The sequence below is a fragment of the Mustela lutreola genome, chromosome 1, assembly GCF_030435805.1.
Source record: "Mustela lutreola isolate mMusLut2 chromosome 1, mMusLut2.pri, whole genome shotgun sequence".
Classification (NCBI taxonomy): domain Eukaryota; kingdom Metazoa; phylum Chordata; class Mammalia; order Carnivora; family Mustelidae; genus Mustela; species Mustela lutreola.
Genome location: NC_081290.1, coordinates 57190003 through 57211423, shown reverse-complemented (window position 1 = coordinate 57211423; position 21421 = coordinate 57190003). Strand labels below are relative to the sequence as shown.

At 42.4% G+C, this 21421-nt stretch overlaps 1 protein-coding gene across 4 annotated transcripts in view; it reads left to right on the top strand.

Moving 5' to 3' along the window:
• The window catches only part of CC2D2A (coiled-coil and C2 domain containing 2A), a 135773-nt gene that overhangs the window by 95860 nt on the left and 18492 nt on the right, over nucleotides 1-21421 (top strand). For 3 of the 4 annotated variants that reach the window (XR_009351318.1, XM_059165192.1, XM_059165195.1), the window contains 8 exons: nucleotides 3074-3179; nucleotides 3370-3479; nucleotides 4930-5026; nucleotides 5472-5570; nucleotides 8777-8953; nucleotides 13921-14124; nucleotides 18621-18710; nucleotides 20272-20385. Coding sequence is in view for 3 of the 4 variants with exons in the window: in XM_059165192.1 (XP_059021175.1) it covers nucleotides 3074-3179; nucleotides 3370-3479; nucleotides 4930-5026; nucleotides 5472-5570; nucleotides 8777-8953; nucleotides 13921-14124; nucleotides 18621-18710; nucleotides 20272-20385 (997 nt within the window). In the remaining variant the exon portion in view is untranslated. Of the gene's footprint in view, nucleotides 1-3073; nucleotides 3180-3369; nucleotides 3480-4929; nucleotides 5027-5471; nucleotides 5571-8776; nucleotides 8954-13888; nucleotides 14125-18620; nucleotides 18711-20271; nucleotides 20386-21421 lie in introns of those variants that run through there. The other variant, XM_059165199.1, reaches the window with a different exon arrangement.

The following is a 21421-nucleotide window of genomic DNA, read 5'->3' as shown; positions in this document are numbered from 1 at the left end:
ACCCCTACTTTGAACATAGTGGTTGATCATGGGGGCCAGGGGTGGGGGCAGTCTTACTGAAGCCAAAACTCTATTGGTTGCAACTAATAGAACCAACTTAGTTAATTTAGGCTAAAGAGGGGATTCATTGGGAATATCTCAGAGAACTCAAGGTTAAGAGGTACAGCTGAACTGCATGGTGGACAGTGCAGTAAAAGATTCAGATGGTTCTTCTGAGGCCCCACTGTCTCTCTCGCTTGCTTCCCCCTGTGGGTCTGCCTCATCTTCCTGTGAAGGAAGTGGTCCTTTCAGCCACGGTACCATCCACCGAGCATCAGTTTTTCAGGAGAGAAGCTGAAGGTCCCGACTTGGGTCAGGGGTTGATCCATGGTCTCATCACCTACACCCAAAGAGGCAGAGTCCCCAGGCCCAGGCCTGAAGGTGGAGAACAGTTCTCAGAGAAGTGGGTGTGAACTAGGCAGATACCCAAAAGGTGTATGACCTAAGTTCTAAATAACACATGCTACGAGCATAAAAATGTGACTTCCCTTTTATCTTCTCCGAGACATGAGCGATGCCTACTACGTTGCATTACACTAGGGCAGTGGGGACCCCCCCTCCAAGCCAGGATAAAGTGAGCCTGAGTCTCTTGCCCCTTTAGAGAACAGAGATGAGCAAGAATTCAGGAAAGAAAGAGCAAGAATTAAAACTTCTGCCAGCCAGTACCTTTGGCAGTGTAATGAGGAAGGCTGACTTTCCTGCCCGCTCACCAGCTTCCCCGCACTGTGCTAAGGCTCTTTCATACAGAGTATCTCACTTACTTTTCACTATTATTAATATCTCCTTTTCACAAAAAGGAAAATGTGTGGCTGGCTTGTCCAGAGTCATCCAACTCCATCTGATTCACAGAAGAGCCCCATTCTGGACTTTGGAATCTTATTTCCTCTCTAGGATCTTGCTTTTACATTTATCCCCCATCCATTATTTTACCCTTTTGTTTTAACTGCCTAACTCTTCCACCCATTACAGAACACCTCATCATCACCAACTATTCCCACCATTGGGTCACTAGTAAATGCCCATTTAAGTTCTCGAATCTAGCATTGCTTCCTTGAGCCACAGCCCCATGCCTTCACCTTGATTGCATCAAAGCTCAACAGTTTTTCTCCCGAAAAACTGTTTTTTTAAAATAATATATAGGTGTTTCTCTTATTTTGGTCTCTGTAGAATTTTTTTAAGTGTTAAACCATTCCGTTCAAATTACAAGGAGGCTGGGCTGATCCTCTGTGTTATACATTGCCGTGTAGGCTCATCAACACAGCTCAGATAGCAACGCTTGCAATGAGCCTGTCCGAATCTCCACCCTCTACCCTTGCATCAAACTAGATCAGATTTTTCATCGCCTGCTCTGTACTCTCCTAGCTCATGCCCATCCCTGTGGTCTAACATACATCCCACTGGATTGTGGTTATTTGTTTACATGTCTGCTGGCCCTTTTCAATGGAGCTGAAGTGTGTTGTGTTTGTCTTTGCAGCCCCAGAGTCTAACACAGGCTGCAAATATAGTAGGCATTTAACAGATGTATTCAGTGGTGTTCCAAAGAAAAAAAGGATTTCTCTAGTAGCTCTTGTGTTAAATATTCCACTTCTATTGTCTCATGGTTTGTCTGATACCCTAATCTATGAAAAGGGAGGACACTTTGGTAGAAGGAGACAATGTATACTTTATAGCCCAGTAGTGAATATGAATAAAATACTTGGTAAAACGCAAGGTTCAGGGCAAATATACAGGTGTGTTGTTAGGATGAGGAGAAAGGTATCTGGAAGCGACTCTCTCAAGACAACTGTCTTTTCTTTTTTTTTAAGAATCCCAAAAGGGATGGGGTGTCTGGGTGACTGAGTTGATTGAGCATCTGACTCTTGATTTTGGCTCAAGTCATGATCTGAGGATCATGAGATCAAGCCCACATCAGACTCCGTGATGGACATGGAGTCTGCTTAAGATTCTCTCTCTCTCTCTCCCTTTGCCCCCCACCCACCCCACACTTACCCACCCACCCTGGCGCACGTGTATGTTCTCTCTCTCTTAAAAGAATCCCAAAAGGAGGCCCCTGGGTGGCTCAGTTGGTTAAGCAACTGCCTTCAGCTCAGGTTATGATCCCAGAGTCCCAGGATGGAGTCCCACATCAGGCTCCCTGCTCAGCAAGGAGTCTGCTTCTCCCCCTGACCCCCCCCCTTCTCGTGCTCTCTCTGTCTCAAATAAATAAATAAAATCTTTTTTAAAAAAAAAATCCCAAAAGGGAAAAGGGGAAGACCCATAGATCCTAATTCAAGCAAGGAATTCATGAGAGTGTCTTTCACAGTGAGGTTTGGCAGGCCCAGAGAGAGGGGTCTTATGGGGGATATGTAGCTCGCAGATACTGCAGAGTTCAGGGTCACAGAGAATGAATGCAGTGGGAGGGGACCTGGGTGGAAACGGGCAGGGCAGGCTGGCAGGAGTTCAGGATTCTACCACCTGAGAGGGACTGTGGCTCTCATTTTGGGGGGAAAAGACAGAGCCCTCACTCAGGCACCCCCTGGGAGAGGAAGAACAGGGGGAGGACCCTTTGCACTGTTCCAGACAGACATGTAGGTCTAGGGATGGAAGTTGGGGTGGCATGGAGTCAAAGGGCTCTGCACCACAGATGCTTGAAACCACTTGGGCCCAGCAGGACCCAGAATCAAATGAAACAGTGTTACTCCGTCACAGAGCCTGACACAAAGGAGGTCCCAGTCTTTGCTCCCTTCGTCCTTAAACTCTCCCTTTCCTTGTCCTGGGAACCACCATCAAAAGCCAGCTGCTGGGGTGCCTGGGTGGCTCAGTGGGCTAAGCCTAAGTCATGCCACCCCAACTTCCATCCCTAGGCCTAGGGGTGACTCCATGGAGTCCATGCCACCCCATGGAGTCCACTAAATCATGGAGAGGACCTGAGCATACTAAAAGCTTTCTGAAGTGTCAACAAACTTAAAGAAAACATCTGTCACCAGAGCCCTACCTCTTTGGAGAAGCTATCTTGCTGAGTATCTAATTCCTGTCATGCATTTCTCCCTCCTAGCAAATTCCAGCAGCCATCAAGATCTTCAAGGACTTTCAGCGAGAAACGTGCTGCTTCGCCAACCACACACAGCCCTACCCACAGTGTGGACTACCCCCTCGGCCAGGTGACAAACCCAGATGCTATGGTTTGGCTTAGATCCTTGCCCCTTCAGAATGGCCCAGAAAATGTATTGTCTCTTCAATGCTTCATTTTCTTTGCAAACACACTACTTAGTCAACATATTCTACCTCTGCCTAGAACAAAATAATTCAACGAGGTGTTACGGACTCTAACGCCTTGCTCTTGTCTTTAAGGTTTTAGTACGTCCTTTTGTAGAGGTTTCTTTTCAACGAACAATTTGCCACACAACTACAGCTGAAGGACCAAACCCCAGCTGGAATGAAGAATTGGAACTTCCTTTTAGGTGAGCATATTTTCCTCTTTAGGGAACTATAGGATATTTTGAAGAAAGGTGAATAAAACGGAGACCTGGGGGGAAATGACTATGGTGAAAGTTTCTGTAGCTCGTGGGCTGGGACAAGATCCAGGAGTCTGAGCCCAAGTCCCATACTGTTCCACTGGTACCACAACTAACTCCAGTCCAGAGGAAAAATGGGAAAATGTCCAATTTTTTCTGTTGTTCCTTGTCTCCCCGACTCTGGAACCTTCAAGTAAACTCCCCAGTCTGTTACTCCCTACTTTCCATAATGACACTTTCTTCCTCACCAGAAATACTACATAGGCATTTAAAACTTTAAGTGATTTTAGGTATTTAAAAGACTCCTTATTTCAGATCTTGAAGCAGTCTTAGAAATTACCTAGTGCACCACTCTACTTTTATAGGAAAGAAATGAAAACCCAAGCATAGAAGGTGACTGGCTTCAGGCCACATAGTCCTTAGAGACAGAGCAAGGACTCGAGCTGGTTGAGCCAGAAGAGAAGGACACATGCTACTATTATGCCCAGAGCAAGCAAAAAGAATGAGAAAACAGAAAGGCAGATGCTCAATAAAACACATACAACAGCCCAGTATGGGGTAGGGCCTGGCTGGACCCAGAGCAGGTGGTATTACAGAAGATCCCCACCCCTGCCCCGCTTGAGTTTTCTATGGGAAGGTGAGTAGGACGCAGGGTCTGTTCCAGCAGCCTTGTCATTGGAGGTTTAAGGCTAGGGAGTAGTCTGCTAGAGACACACCTTCTAGAGCCCCGTTGCTAAAGAAAGCTGCACACCGGCACAAGTGTCGGCCAGAGGCCTTGCGTGTAACCCGTCCACCGAGCCAGCTCAGCCATGGCCAGCTGGGGGGATGATGTGAGACTCAGCAGGGCAAGCCAGCAGACAGGGGGCTTCTCTCTGTCCAGAGCCTCCAGTCTAGGGTCCCTTCCTCCTGAGTATGGTGTTAAGTTATAGCATCTCAGTACAGAGGTAACGTGGAACATAAGGAATAGCATGGAGGACATTAGGAGAAGGAAAGGAAAAGTGAATTGGGGGAAATGAGAGGGGGAGATGAACCATGAGAGACTGTGGACTCCAAGAAAGAAACTGAGGGTTTTAGAGAGGAAAGGGAGGGGAGGACAGGTGAGCCCACTGAAAGGTATTAAGCAGAGCACATATTGCATGAAGCAGTGGGTGTTGTACATAAACAGTGAATCAGGGAGCACTACATCAAAAACTGATGTTGTACTGTATGGTGGCTAACATAATAAAAAATAATAAAATTTTTTTTTTAAAAGGTAAATGTTTGGAATGAAAACATTGCTTTTGATCCTTATCTCTATGCTCATATTTGAGGATTTTTCAGATTTTGGTATATGAATGCTCACTGTTTCCATCTTACCCATTGTCATGGTTGTCTGGTCACATGTGCCCATTTGCAGGGCCCCCAATGGGGATTACAGCACGACCAGTTTGCAGTCAGTGAAAGACGACGTGTTCATAAACATCTTTGATGAAGTGCTGTACGATGTCCTAGAGGTAAGCCCACGGTTTTGAGGAAGACGTCTGCACCCATGTTCACATCCTCTACCCACCATGTGTCCCTAACACATTCTCTTTATGATGGTTGACATGTTTCAGACTTGACATGTATCAGCACGAAAGGGAGAAGGGAGGAAGAGAGCTAGCTTTTTGATTTTTGATAACTGCCCTGGGTATATTACATACATGGTCTTAATTCTAGAACAACCCTGTGAAGGAGATTGTTAAATCTCCAGTTTAGTGAAGGGGAAACTGATGTGCAGAAGGGTTGAGCGTCTTTCCCAGGGTCACAAAACAATGAAGTGTATGAACCAGAATGGGCCGCAGGTCTGCCTAACCTAGCCCACCAGCTTTCAGCTACACCTCGGCCGTTTTCCCAGGGCCAGTTAATTACGTGAGTGGCTGACGTTCCTAAAGGTTTACGGCTTCCAACCCCCCGCAGGATGACCGTGAAAGAGGAAGCGGAATCCACACGCGTATTGAGAGACACTGGTTGGGAAGCGTGAAAATTCCATTTAGCACCATTTATTTCCAAGCCAAGGTAAGCATCTGATGTCTGAATTCCGTGGGACTCGGGAACGGCCGTGTCCACTGCTCCTGTTATGGCTTTCTCGGTGGGTCTGCCCCCTCCATACGGAGAGAACCTAGGGCGAGCGGCGGTTGGCAAGATAAGCCGTCAATTTGGGTCATATCTGCGTGGCTTGTAAAACATCAATTTCTCTCAAAGTCAGGAGTTATTGTAGGACTCTTCCAATCTGAGAATTTTTCTAACATTTAAATAGAAGTAAAGCAGAACGTGGGACAAAGCAGAAACATGTCGAAACGACAAAAATGGGGTGGATAGATGCCTGAGAGCAACTTGAAGGGAACAGTCAGGACAGTGATGGCCGATTTCATCACATACATTCTATTAATGCTTCTAGAGTGCTCCCGATTTCAGACATAAAAACGGTTAGTGGAGACTCATTCCACTAAGATACCCTTCTTCAGAGTTTAATGATTTTGCTTAAGGGGACCCATTAGGTTAAAAATGCTTGAATGATTCAGTAGCTCTAATCTGGGACAGTGAAAGATTCTGCAGTGGCTCTAATATCCTGGTGTTAAATCCATGGCAACAGGAGGCTTTGAGCCACAAGCCTGTAGGTAATCTCCCACAGCCACAGAGGGAGCAATTTAATCCCACCCAGACCAGGTGTCGCCCGGGCCCCAGAGTCTTTGGCAAAACCCGGGCCTGAATGGGTTGGAATCTCAAGGACTGTGGAATTGTGATTCTTCCCCTAGACAAAGGAACAGTCCACAGGTGAAGATTCCGTGATGTACTGGCCAAAAAATTTCCATTTCTCTCTTTGAATACATCTTAAGGGGCACCTGGGTGACTCAGTTGCTTAAGTGTCGCCTTCGGCTCAGGTCATGATCTCAGGGTCCTGCAATGGAGTCCCATGTTAGGCTCACTGTCAAATAAACAAATAAAGTCTTTTTTTAAAAAAGATCTTAAATGAAAGAAAAGCTGTTTAAGAGCACATGAGTTTTTAAACGAAACTGCCATGTTATTTGGCATTGCTGAATTTCACATTTGGAAGGGTACTCAGAGGTAATTACTCCCAATTCCTTCCTCATAAATGAATCTACTTTATTATGGTAATATCCATACTCTGCTTGAGTGTCTCTAGAAATAGGGAACTCACTACTTCATGAGGCAGTTTGATCTCTTTGCCATAGCTGTGTTATAAATTTCTTCCTTGAACCATGCCATAATCTATGTGCTTCCCTACTCGTAGGTCATGGTTTGGAGCTACTCGTAGCAAGTCAAGCCCTGACCCAGTAATAACAGTAGGAGTAACTATATTGCATGCCATTACTAGCTAGTTTGTATGTCACCTCAATTAAACTTCACAACAACCCAGTCAGCTTTATTGTTCCCATTTTACAGATAAAGAAACAGAAGCCTAGAGAGGTGAGGTCACTTCTCAAATCCCAAAGCTTACAGTGGAGTGGGGTTCAGTGTTTACCCACTTCCCACAATGCTCACATTGTGTATCCCTGGAGAACGAGATTGATAAAAGGAGAGAGAACCATTCAGCTTTGGGGTTTATACATTTCAATATTAACTTTTGAGAATGGTTTCGTCACATTTGTCATTTAGAAATTTTGTCTTACTCCAAAGCTCGTGCTCTTCCGTGCAGCCGCAGGGGACATCTGGCAGGATGTGGAGACCCATTGGTCACTACTAGAGGGGGAGCTAGTGGCATCTCCACCCAGGCACCCATCCCTGGGTGGAGGCCAGGGATGTTGCAGACACTTCACAGTGCATAGGACAGCCCCACCACAGAAGTCATCGGGCCCCAAATATCAGCTGTGTGCAGGGCGAGAAACCCTGTCTTAAATCCTTATGCCCCAGCTATCTGGAGATAATGCCCATTCCTCTCCGGGTCATCAGCCTATGTCTCATATCAGATGTGCTCAGTTATTTCAGCTACACATTTCATAGCTTTGTTTCTGTGTCCTTTTTTTTTTTTTTTTTTTAAGATTTTATTTATTTATTTGTCAGAGAGAGCGAGTGGTAGAGGGAGAAACAGAGTTGCCATTGATCAGGGAGCCTGATGCAGGGCTCGATCCTAGGACCCTGGGATCATGACCTAAGCTGAAGGCAGACACTCAACCCACTAAGCCCCCCAGGTGCCCTATTTTTGTATCCTTTTCTCTGCACCCCTTCACCCACCCACCCCCACTCCCAGGCTCTGGGGCAAAGCACCGATGTAAGGAGGAAATTAAACAGCAGGTCACTTAATTCCTTCCTGGAAAACACAGTCACTGAAAGTTTAACTTCCCTCTCTATTTCTTCTGAGACATAAATACCAGTAAAGACTGAAATGAAAATCGGATTCTCTGTAAGCGTATGAATTTCAGATTCTGTCTCTGAATAGTGGTGTGGCATCAGACAGTCGTAATAAACGTATTGTTGTGTTGACTGTGCAAGAGTGGAAAGTCCTGTCTTTTTAAGTCTCTACAGAAGTCAGGTCATTTTATGTAAGTGGCTGGTAGTGCACCAGACCTGCATGCATTGAGCACCTGCTGTGTATACAAAACGCTGCTCTACATCGGAGAAGGGTGGTCAAAACCTGGGTGATACAGAGATCTATTCACAGAGAGAAATGACAGAGTCTCCAGAGGGAAGTGATAAATAGGCACACACCTACGAAGTCGGGCAAAATGGGTCACGGTAACAAGTGCAAGATACACTGCCTACATGAGGCTGCTGGAGACAAGGGAATAATTCACCAAGGAAATGACATCTGATCTGGAAATAGTGCTTAGTACTCTGCGGGGGGGGGGGGGGGGAGTGGCTGCTGGCCCACCCGTACTGAGCACTGAGCTTCTGCCAGGCAGTTTTGTGAGTGTCTGACATCTACTCATCCAGCACCCAGAACCACCCTACAACAGGTCCTATTACTGTCTCTTGATAAAGGCAGGAGCTCAGGCACCCGTGCTGTAATCCAGGATTTGAAGCCAGGTGACCTGCTGTCACAGTCCCCCCGCAGAGCTGGGGGATGCTCCGTGGAACTGTGCAGGGAAGTAGAGAGCCCTTCCCATGAGAGCTCAGGGAGACACGCCGGGAAAGAGGGGGAGCCTTGAATGCCAGTCTGAGCAGACTTTATTGGATTCACTAGGTAGTGAGAGCCAGCACTTGCCTTTGAACTTTCACAGAAAAACCACTGGGATGTTTACCAAGTCATATGTTCTTCACAGATTGATGGGACGTTTAAAATAGACATTCCCCCTGTTCTTCTGGGCTACAGCAAGGAGCGAAGCCTGATTATCGAGCGGGGTTTTGACTCTGTGAGAAGCCTGAGTGAAGGCTCCTACATCACCCTGTTCATTACCATTGAGCCTCAACTGGTTCCCGGGGAGTCTGTTCGAGAAAAGGTAACCCTGCCCCCACTCGGGAATTGACAGCCTGGTGTTGAGATGCTGCTAGGCTGGCTGGGCGGCGTTTTTATAAACACAGACCGCATGGCGCACGCAGAGGTCCCTAACACTGCCCACTCGCTACTTTTACAGTCTAGATGGATGGAAGGGGAGACGGCAGATTTGCACTTCCATTGAGCCGATCCTTCAGTTGATCAACAACTTAAACGTTCAGGCAAAGCAAGACAGACATAAACATGCATCAGGTTTAGAAGAATTTTCTTAATGGGAGGAGAAAAGCAGACCGCTCTTTTATCTTGCTGTTTATCGGCAAGCACGCCGAAATAGAGCTCCACGTCTGACCTCACATCCCTTGCTGGGCTGTGCGTCGAATCGATTTACAGCACTATAAGGCTAGACTTCCAGGGTCACCTCGCTTCAGTGCCTTCAGACAGGCGCAGACATCTGCACAAATGCCCTAATTCTGAACCGCTCTACAACAAAGTTTCCAGAACCTAGGTTTGTTGGCAACTGTTTCCAGCCCTTACAGCCAGTACACACTTCCTTAACATAACATGCTTATTCAGCAGTGATATGTGCTGCCCTCTCTGGTCTGGGGGGAGAGCATTGATCATGACCTGTTCATACTACAAACTGATCCAATCACCACCACCACGTACTGAGTTATTACTCGGTTCTCCGCACCGTGTCAGACGTTTGAGACCTGTTCTCTCTTAATACTCACAGCTATACTGTGTGGTGGGTCTCTGACTGAGACAGGAGGAAACCGAGACTCAACCATCCAGTTCACCCAAACAGTAAATGCAGAGCTAACGAGTCTGTCTGACTCGAAATCGTATATATTCAATAAATATTTACTGAGCATCTTCTGTGTGACTGGCATTTTTCAGGCACTGGGGATACAGCAGCCTAGAAAAGCAGAGAAAAATCCCATGGAGCTTACATTCCTGTGTAAACCCAGCTTGTCACCTACTGCACTAAACGTGGATTCTTGTGCTGACTCTTTCTTTAGTTTATCCATCTTTATATTAAGACTCAGATGGAGATGGGGGGACAAAAGAGCACATTCCTTTGTTTCTTTTTCAGTGTTACAGTTTTGTTCACAGAAAAAAATACTTCCACTATTCCCCTTTGCAAGGATTATTGGAAAAATAAATCTGCTGAAATTCAAATTAATTTTATATGCTAGCCTTGGTCACAAATGCTGTGAAAATCTGTTTTCTAGAAGACATGGCAGAATATATGTGTTTCAGAGTATTTCTAGGAAGTGAAACATGTATTCTTAATGTTCTTTCTTTATGTATAAACTCAAGAGAAAGCCAGAAAACATGCTGACACAGAAAAATGCTCCCAGACAAAAGATGGCTTTGCTATTTCTGTCTTCTTCATGAAGGAAAAGCACTCCATCTGGAGGTGAGCTTCTAGAGCCCGTGAAAGCAGTCTGGAACCACTTTCCGGGACCACTGGCTGAAGAGCTGAAATCAGGGCTGCCTTAGCACCTGGTGCATGCCCTGGCACTGCCCCACACAGGCTCTGAACCCAGGTCCCCCAGGTCTCGTAGCCTGCCCTGTCTACAGGCAGGTACCAGGGCTGTCCACTGCTGTCTTCCATGGCATGTCACTGCCCCGCTGTGGCTGTGCGAAGCATTTCCGTTAGGCCTCCGAAAAGAGGGCTTAAGAAACCCCTTTCGAGGGCAGGCTCTTTGCTGCTATTTGATGAGGAAGCATGTGGACTGACAGCACCCTAAGATCCTAAACACAGCAGCAGAAAATACTGCCCGGTGAGTCCCCTGAAGATAATGCAGGAGAGACAAGCTCTCATCCTAACAGCATAGAGCCCATAACCTGGAATTGGCTCTCCACTTATCAGCGACTTCCAGGATTAGCAGATTAGAATCTTCCCTCCACCATCACCCCACGGGGAACCATTCCCTGTGACTTTTTAAGGGATTTACTCATGGGATTTTCATAGAGAATCAGTAGCAACACCTGAAATTCTTATACCTACTTTATGTTGTCTCAAGGGAAGTTAAGTTTTTAAAAATAGATTATTTCTGTTAATAAAGTGTTCCTCTCATGTCTTTTTTCTTTCTTGCCTCTGATAGATGAGTGACATGCTTAAAAAGGTGTACCAGGTATTGTGTTTTACATTCATTGGTCAGTAGTCATTAGGCTTTTATTCAGCTGCCCTCCGTCCCCTGCCACTTCACGGAGGCTGATGGGTCCTGCTATGTGTGCAATCCCTGGGCAATGAGCTACAGATGTCTAGAGTTCCATGAAGAATGTCCAGTTTCTGGCCCGTTACATTCTGTCAGAGAGATTCTTAGCTTTGAATGTAGGAAGTCATAGGTGTGAATGTAGCTTGCCTGCTGGGATCCATCTCCACTGTCTCCAAGCCCATAAAATCCATAAGCTGCTGCTTACAGAGACCACGCAGCCGTGACAAGGATTTCTGATCCACGGAGCTGTCAGTGTGTCCAAAGGGAGGTTTTGAAACTGTTCAATTTTCTGTAAATACTGACACTAACCTAACGGTTTAAAAAAAAAAAAATTGAACCAGTTAAGAATTTTCCACATTCTGTGTTGAATCAAACTGAGAATTCGTCAGTTAGCCCTTAATTTGTTTTGTAATAAACAACCCGAATTCTTCCAGTATTTAGCCTTCCCTTGGCACTCCTTAGATTACCAAATGGCACACTCCTCCATAAATCACTGTTTCAGTCCATGAAACGGCATCATAGTGGCCTAAGCAAGTATTAATGACCATTAATAGATACTTAATTAAATGCTTACCTTGTGTATGCTTGGGGCAGACAGGAACACAAGATCATTCAGGCATGGGCCCTGCTCTCCCAAAGTACTGGGTACATAGTCAAAATACACAACAGCACATCCAGGTCCAAGTGGTAAAAAAGGTTTTAGGCACAGTTTCTTCAACCTGGAAGGCCAATAGCCAGGACTGATTCAGGGTTCTTACTGCTTTTTCTGGACAGTGCCTACTGCTGCCTCTTAAGTGCACCTCTAGCGTCCCGTGTTTAACTCCATAGAATCTCTGGTCAAATAATTAAGTGCCTGACTGCTTGTTAGCGTTTTCCTCTAGACTACAAGTTGCCTGAGGGCACTGTTTCATCCTCCTTTAACCACAGAGCCTGGAACCTTTCAGACTCTCAGCAAATAATTGGACAAATAAGTAAATGAATGAGTTTAAAGGACACAGGGATGAATTCACTGGGTGCTTTTTTCAGCCACTCTTGTTGCATAATTTTCCATCTTTATAAAATTACAGTTATTTCGGGGGTGACAGTTATATCTCCGGAGTCTGTGATACACCCATACCAAACAAATCTTCGGAGCTCACCCTTTTCATTTATTTAATTCTCTGTCCCAGTGTGCCGAGCGGTAGGTGGTTATAGTGATGATGATGATGATGGTGTTCAGATTCAGATGTCAGGGGCATCCCGTGAGAGTATATGGCAGGCTTACGGAAGTGCCTCACATCCCCACAACCTCTATCCGAGTCCCTCAGGAAACAGCAATCAAATTAGAAGCAGAACCACAGTTCAGCTCCAATGAAACAGAAGTCAGAACAGCTGGGATAGTCTAGATTCGATCTGAAGTCATCAAAAGTAAGGGGATGTTTTCTATGCACTTGTTCATTCACTCACCACATGAACTATGTGCCAGGTGCAATTGGTACTGGAGATTAAAAAAAAAAAAGATCAAGGGGCGCCTGGGTGGCTCAGTGGATTAAAGCCTCTGCCTTCAGCTTGGGTCATGATCCCAGGGTCCTGGGATCGAGCCCCGCATCGGGCTCTCTGCTCAGTGGGAAGCCTGCTTCCTCCTTTCTCTGCCTGCCTCTCTGCCTTCTTGTGATCTCTGTCTGTCAAATAAATAAAATCTTAAAAAAAAAAAAAAAAAAAAAAAAGATTTCTGTATGTTAAGGAATTTAAAAAAAAAAAAAAAAAAAAAAGATCAAAACAAAATCCCTGATTCTAGGCATCTTGATCTTGCTCTATGGGGGAGACAGTTTTAAATGCTAAAAAAATAAAAATAAAGCAGAGTATGAAAAGGATAGCTGGGTGCATTTCCCTTCTCAAAACATACATATTTTCAGGCACTGCCCAGAATCTAAATTCCACCTAACAGTTAATTTTTCTAATAAAATTTTATATGAGTTTTATCTTGAAACCCTTTGAAATGTAAGCAACCATATGTATATTTTTATGTAAGCAACAAAAATCTGGTTAAAAAACACTTAAATATGTGCTTTTTGCAAACTACTTTTTTAGCAATAGCTTTAAGGGGGAAAATTACGTGTGTCTAAAGGCAAATGAAGATTTCTCTATTTCATCTGCTTTGAGTTATCAGAAGTCTGGAAACTGGTAGCTCATCTTGGATCAGAGAACTACTTAGAATAAATATAATAAATTTGGTCTTTCTGGTTCTGTTTCCTTTTTCCCTGAGACCCATTACTATTATGTATTACATTGATCATGGGTTTAAAACTTAACACACCCACATGTATCTGTCAGTTTGTTATGCATTTAACGTGAGTTGCTCAAGCCTGCCTTTGAGATGTTAGATTTCTGAGCCCCTCTCCCCTCTAAAACCAATGTCAAAATACACACAAAAAAAAACCTCTGCTTGGTCTCATCAACCAGAATTAGTACATCATAGTTTACTTTCTGTAGGTGGCCATAGTTTCCACAGGACCGCTTCCCTGTTGGCTATTTTCTTTCAATCCTGTTCAATATCTTTTAAATACTTGATGAATCCATCTAATTTTTAGATTATAAATATAGTTAAATGAAGCCCTAGGACTCCAGGGCATGGCAATAGCAAAGGGGTCACTTAATCATAGTTCCTGAACCACACATTTAGTTCATGTCAACTGTGGGATCTCCGCGAGTTCTACTCTGTCTCCTGTCATCAGATGTAAACTCCATGGAGTATTTGTTTTTGAAGTTTGATTCTCAGGAAGATGAGAAATTGCTTCAAGCAACAGAGAAGTTTCAAACTGAATGTGCCTTAAAGTTTCCACGTCGCCAGTGCCTCACAACAGTGACGGACATCAGTGGGAAAACCGTCTTTGTCACCCGTTACCTCAAGCCTTTAAACCCTCCCCAGGAGCTCCTGGATGCCTGCCCCAACAGCCCCCAGGCAACGGCGGTGAGTGTTTCACAGCCCATCAAGGTTGCGGCTAAAAATGTGTTAAAATTTTAATATATTGCCGTCTTAATTACCATGTTTCCTAGTACTTCAGACAGTCGCTATATTGAGATTATTAGTGGTGAAAGAAATGATTAACACTTTTTTATTACTCTGAAGCTCATTTTCTTTAGAAAAGTCTGAAGGAACCAGAGACAATAGTAATCCTTAGTTCATTCTTTCAGTGAAAGATTGTGGGGTGCTTACCCTGTCCCTGGCTCTCAACTGGGTTCTGGAAATTAACATTTGGAAGATGCTTTACACTTTCACAGAGTCTTATATAAACACGCCTTCATTATGAGTCCTCCATCATTTTCTGGGATTCAAACCTAGACCTCCGACTTCAGAACTCATGCACTTTCTACTATAGTTAGAGAAGTATTCAGTATTATAGTTAATATGATAGGCGTCATTGACTTCAAATGAAGCAAAATTATTTCCAAGATTTGAGGATGTACAAGCATGTAAGCTGTCACCACAGACCACATCCATACTGGGCCATTAAATATGGCTGCAAAGCACCTTCTCCCTCACAACCACACATAACAGAAGCCATATGTTAAACAGCTTTATTAAGTGACTACTGTAACCCATAACTATCTTTAGAGAGTGAGTAGTCTAGGAAGTAGTTGCTGCTAATAAGTTGTTAACATAATAATTTAGGAACAGGGTGATGATATATCTATTTGCAGATAAAAATACAGCAAAAAAGAAAAGCCCGTGTTCCACATATCAGTTACTTTTTTTGTCAATCAATTTTTATTAAAAACCATAATAGGGACTTCCCTCTGTTATTCCTAGCATAGTAAATATGCAGAAAACTTCTTTCAGGAGAGAACACAGGAGGGATGAATAAAATTTTTAAACCATTTTTAGAATTGTGGCTGACATAGAACTAAGGTGAGGGGGGAAACTCAGAGACAGGAAACAACGAAGCAGATTCCACAAGGGTGAGAGCCTGAAATAATGTCTTCTCTGAGGTCGTCCAGTAATTCCTGATGCCTTGTGCTGGGCTTCAAGCAGGCCACAAGGCTGTTGGGGAAGGAGGTAATATGTGGTGCCAGGCTAGGGAGGGAGGATGGTTGAATCAGAGACTCAGGTACAGAGTTAGGACTCTTGACAGGTAATGTCAACAGTTGGTAACCCAGGAAATACCCGGCTTTGCAGAAGGAATCTTGCTTGTCTCAGCCTGGATGGAAGAGAAAAGAGAAAACTTTCTCCAGGGAATTCCTAATCAATAAGTTGTATTTATTCACTTTTGAGACTGGAATTTACACTGCCTGGATGACACCCCCCTCCAAAAAAAGACTTCAGCTGAAAATTTAATTAAAAGTGTTCCCTATTGGGAATGTGCCTAAATCCCTGACAGAAGGAAACACAGATCTTTCTAGAACGCCCTTTAAACTCAGCCTTAAAAACAAACAGAAAAAGTTCCAAAGTTCCAACCAACACAAACATATAAAAGATTATCAATGAAGAAATAAGTCACCATAAAGAAGGTAAGAGTTAACACACACAACACACTGAAGAATTGGGCCACAAAGACCGCAGATACTGGAATTATCAGATTCATACTATAAAACAGACATGTTTACTCAGTTTAAGAAATCCAGGGAACAGTAGACTGTCAGAACTGATAGGAAAATTATTAAAAATATTGCATGATACTTATAAAAATATGAAATAGAATAGTTAAAATGAGAAGACAACTGGCTTAAGCAAAATACTAAATATAAGTAGAGACTACTTGAACTGGAATATGCTTGCAAAGAAATTACTTGGAATATAGAGCAGAGATAGCAAAACATAGAATATTTAAAGGAAAGGTTAAGAGACATGGAGGATAGAGGCAGGACACCCTGTATGAAAAGAGAAAGACAATGTTCAAAGAGATAGAGCTAAGAATTTAAGACTTGATGAAAGTCAACAATCCTCTGATCCAGAGCCCAGTATATCCTACACAAGATGAATGAAATGGAATTAAAATCTAGGCATGTCATGAGAACTACAAAGATGGTCTTAAAAGCAGCTGGAGAGAAAAAACAGATTTTTTATAAAAGAGCAATGATTCAACCAATAGACTTTTCAGCTGCACAAATGAAAGTCAGAGAAGGAATAATATCTGCAAAAGGCTGGAGGAAAACAGCCATCACACTAGTCATTTATATCCAGTGAAGCCATCTTTCACACAAACACTGGGAGAATTTACAACCAAAAGATTCTCAGTTAAGAAATTTATAAAAAAAAAATTTACATCCAAGAGAAGTAAGGATAGTAGTACTATGATTATTAGCATAATAATAAGGAAAATGGGAAATTTGTGAGTAAACCTAAATAGGCATTGTCTTCACATCAATACTACTAGCAATGAGGATGGGAAATTGTGATAAAAACAAAAATCCTGGGGGAAAAAATGCATATATGTCAGGAAAGGATTGATGAGAGTATTTTAATGCCCTTGTATTTTCCAAGAGGAGAGTGAAGCTATTTATTAACTTTTTAAGAGTTTTAAAGTTAAATATTCATGTTGAAACTTCTTTTACTTTTTTTAAGATTTTATTTACTTATTTTAAAAAGAGAGGACACAAGCGGGTGAGGGGCAGAGTGGGAGGGAAAGGGACAAGCAGACTGTGCTGAGTGTGGAGCCCGACGCGGGGCTCCATCCCATGTCCCTGAGATCATGACGCAAGTCAAAATCAAGAGTTGGGGGCTCAGCCGACTGAGCCACCCAGGTGCCCTCATGTTGAAATTTCTAAATCAATCACTTAAAAGAGTAAAAGAAAGTCCATATAGCTTCCATAGTGGGGGGAGATAAAATAATGAAATGAGATGAAGAAGAGAGCAGGGAGAAAAAAAAGAAATAAAAAAGTATGAAAAATAAAAAGCACAGAATAAGGCAGTAGAAGTAGTCTAAATGTTTACTAGCAATCGCAATCAAAGCAAAGGGATTCAACTTTCCAGTTAAAAAACAAAGACTGTCAAACTAGATTTTTAAACTGATTATGGTGGAATTTGGCAAGCTGATTCTAATATTTGTATGATGGTGCAAAGGGCCAAAGTGGCCAAGACATCCTGAGGAATAAGAAGAACTCAGTGGGAAGATTTGCCATACCATATATCCAGACTGTTATGAGACCGTAGTAATTAAAGTAAAATGGTATTGACACACAGATAACAGAGAGAAAAATGGAAAAGAATAAAAAGTCCATTCAAATTTAACCCACTCAAACCCGATGACTGGAAATGAGTAAAAAAAAAATTGACTATTACATAAATTTTATTGGAATCATGGATTTTTACATATTGAAAAAATAAAAATAGATTCCTACTTCACATCACTCAAGAGCAGAGACAGATTGAGGATTTAAATATGAAGACATTTTTATCTTTATGACTTGAGATAGAAAGTATTTCTTAAACAAGAGAGAAAAAAGAGCACAAGCTGTAAGAAAAAAAAAAAAGATACATTTGGCCATATTAACAGTGAGAACTTGGGTTTATCAAAAACACCACAAAGGAAATGAAATGCCACAAATAAGAAGATGTTTACAAACTGCAGGAATATGAGTTGTACTATAATGATGCCTGGGTTTCAGTTTCTAAATACTATTGCTCTCTCAAAAGGAGAAGTAAGTTAGGGGAAATCAGAGAGGGAGATAAACCATGAGAGACTGTGGACTCAGAAATAAACTGAAGGTTTTGGAGGTGGGGGAGGGGAATGGGGTTAGGTGAGCCTGGTCGTGGGTATTATGGAGGGCACGTATTGCAGGGAGCACTGGGTGTGATGCATAAACAATGAATCTTGGAACACTGAAAAATATTAAATGAAATTAAATTACAAAAAAAAAAAAAAAAAAAAAAAACCTCCTTGGAGAAATGGCTGCTTTCTGAACTGAACTTGAGAAAATACAAGATGACTGTGGAAAGTCTTCTTATACCAGAAAGTAAGAGACCTAGGAGCCAGTATGTTCATCTGTGAAAGATGGGTATTAGCTGTGACTTCCTCTGTAGGGTGTGTGCTTAGGGCAAAATGACATAATGTGGACACAACACTCAGGGAACAGTTGGTGAGCGCTCACTTCATTTTGTACACACAAATGTCTGTGATACGGGAAACTTTCTTGAAAGAAATGAGGTAGCAGGCGCCTGGGTGGTTCAGTGGGTTAAATCCTCTGTTTTTGGCTCAGGTCACAAGCTCAGGGTCCTGCGATTGAGCCCCGGTCAGACTCTCTGCTCAGCAGAGAGCCTGCTTCCCTGCCCTCCACCCCGCCTGCCTCTCTGCCTACTTGTGATCTCTGTTTGTCAAATAAATAAATAAATAAATATCTTTAAAAAAAAAAAAAAAAAAAGAAAGAAAGAAAGAAAGAAATGAGGTAGCATATCCAGCTTTCTATTTTACCACAAATTTTTTTTTTTTTTTTAAACAAGAACTGCTCTGTTATTTTTTGTTTAAACAGGAACTGGTGGCTCGATATGTGTCATTGATTCCTTTCTTGCCTGATACGGTTTCATTTGCCGGCATCTGTGACCTGTGGAGCACCTCCGATGTGAGTAGTTCTTCCTCACAGATTTACAGTTTGCGCTGACTTCATTGAACATGGGCCAAGGGCTTGTGTGATTTTAAATTGCCATGTTCATTAGTCCTTATGAAAATCCATTTGGTCATCTGTTTAGCAGACTGAGCTAAATTCTGATGTGTTTTTTTCTTTCTGGTTCCATTTGACCAAGTTCAAAAATGAAGAAAAAAACATTTCCACAAAGAATAAAAAAATGTTTCAGATGTCTTAATAACACTGATGTATCTTCAGAGTATTATCTTAACAATATCCCAGCTTTATTCACTTAAAAAAATCAAAATTATGCTCCATATTACACATGGAACTCACATATTCCATAATTCATGGGCTTCTTAAGGCACATGATGTCATTATTGATTCGTATGTACTTCCTGGTCACCTACCACATATCAGACATTGTACTAAATTCGGGCTATGAGCGAAATAAACATGGCCTCTGCCCTCATGGGATTCACATTCTGTGTATGTTACGTAACATCCACATGGATCTTCTACGAAACAAACATATATATTGTCACAGGTAGTCATTCTGCTTCTGGATCTCATGTGGTACTGTGTTTACATAAAATTAAGCAATATATCCTACAACTCCTTTTGAAAGATAGCTCCAAACCAAAGAAGTTTAAGTACACTTTAATTTTTTTTGTTGTTCCCTGGGATATTCTGGTAACATAACGTTAACATATTATAGTAACATTTCCACAACCTCAAGACATCTAAAGAAAATATGGGAAGAACAGAATATTCATGTGCCCTCAAGCCAGATTGGCTTTTCCACTCCCTAGAGATTCCCTCACCTCTCTGTGTTTCCACTTCCTCATCTATAAAATGGGAAGAGGAGTACCTCCCTCAGAAGTTTATTCTAGGTTTAAATGAGTTCGTGCATGCAATGGTTTTAAAACAATTTGGGAGCAGGGGAGGGAGAGAGGTGAATAGGCATAACACAAGTGATTGTTAGGGCTGTGAAAATATTCTGTGATACTCTAGTAATGCGTACATGTCACTACACATTTGTTGAAACCCAAAGACTATACAACACCAAGCGTGAGCCCTCCTGTAAGCTGTGGATTTCGGGTGATTCAGACGTGTCAGTGTAGGTCTCTCAGTTGTAACAGTCGTAACACTACTGTGAGTGGAGGCTGATAATGTGTGGGGGCAAGAGTGGATGGGATATCTTTCCTCCAATTGTGCTGTGAATCTAAACCTGCTGTAAAAATAGCTTTTAAAAAAGTGTTCAGCACACAGTGAGCTATCATATATAAATTCAAGATAAAAAGTAAAACTTTGACATTTGTCTCCCTCACCCATCATGTCGATTTTCGAAATCCATGTCATCAGTGTCAGAGAAAATACCATGTTCGTTGGTTTGTTCTAATGAATTAGAACATAGTACCAAAATCTGGAAAAAGGGTTTTTTAAATAGGTCTTCTACTTTAAGGCACTTAGTTTAACAGTGACTTTTAAAAAATCCTGTATGGCAAATCCAGAATGAAGCAGTCCACACAACATTGTTTTTCTTTCTTTCTGTCAGCAATTTCTGGATCTCCTGGCAGGAGACGAAGAAGAGCACGCAGTGTTACTCTGTAATTACTTTCTCTCTCTGGGGAAGAAGGCCTGGCTCATGATGGGCAGTGCGATTCCTGAGGTAAAACCATGCAGGCTCGCTCCAACAGAGGAGTGTAGTTGTCTAAGATGATTGTGTTGGGTTCCAGATTATGAACAGTACCCATTTGCATAACAGTGCTTTGAGTTCCAAGGAAAGTGGCCCAGAAATTGCACGGTGGGCAGAGAGAACCAGTGATAAGACATGAAACAGTGGATTCCCTTAGTGATCCAGTGTTACTCACGCTAAGGAATGAGGGGGGCCGAAGAAGTGTGCCAAGGGCAGAGATCTCTCCTGTCACGCCCACTGCTTCCTCAGGCATCTGGGACTAACCAGCAGCCAAAGGGGAACCCAACAGATAACCGCAGGAGTAAAGAAAAGAATATCTGCAGCTATATTTTGATAATACTGCTACTTTCACTGGACTGGAGATAGCAACTATTTGAATGTTTCCCCCAGTCCACTGCAAATATCCCTAAATTTGGGGAATGTTAGGGTAATTTGAGGTACAAGGTTAGAAAGTTCACACGAATTAAAGCAGTTTATCCAAAAAGAGTGTATCCAAAGGAGGCCACACGTTTCCAGGAATCCTTGGGAATTAGATAGCACCAGTTGCCACTGCGCAGGTATATCACATCAAAAACTAATTCATTATCCATAATTATATTTCAGGGAGCCCAGCACAAGGAAAAGAACACTAGTCTAAGAAGTCACGAAGCCTGGGTTCAAAGCTCTGCCTATTCCTCATGAGCTCTGTGGCTCTAAGCAAGTCAGTTCACAACTCTGAGCTTTTTAAGGAAATTAGGATAATAAATCTTGCCCTCCCTTTCCCAGACGTCTATTGTGAGCATCAAAGGAAGTCCATACATGAGCAGTAAATGAATAAATGCTCACTGTAAAATAAAATTATAAAAATAATTAACAAATAAAATATTTATAATTGAATTATAATTAAATAAAATAATTATATATTATATAAAATATAATTATAATTAAAATAATATAATAAATAATTATAATTGTAATAATTATAATCCAAGAATATACAAGTATTCTGAGTAAAAAGTTAAAGTACTTT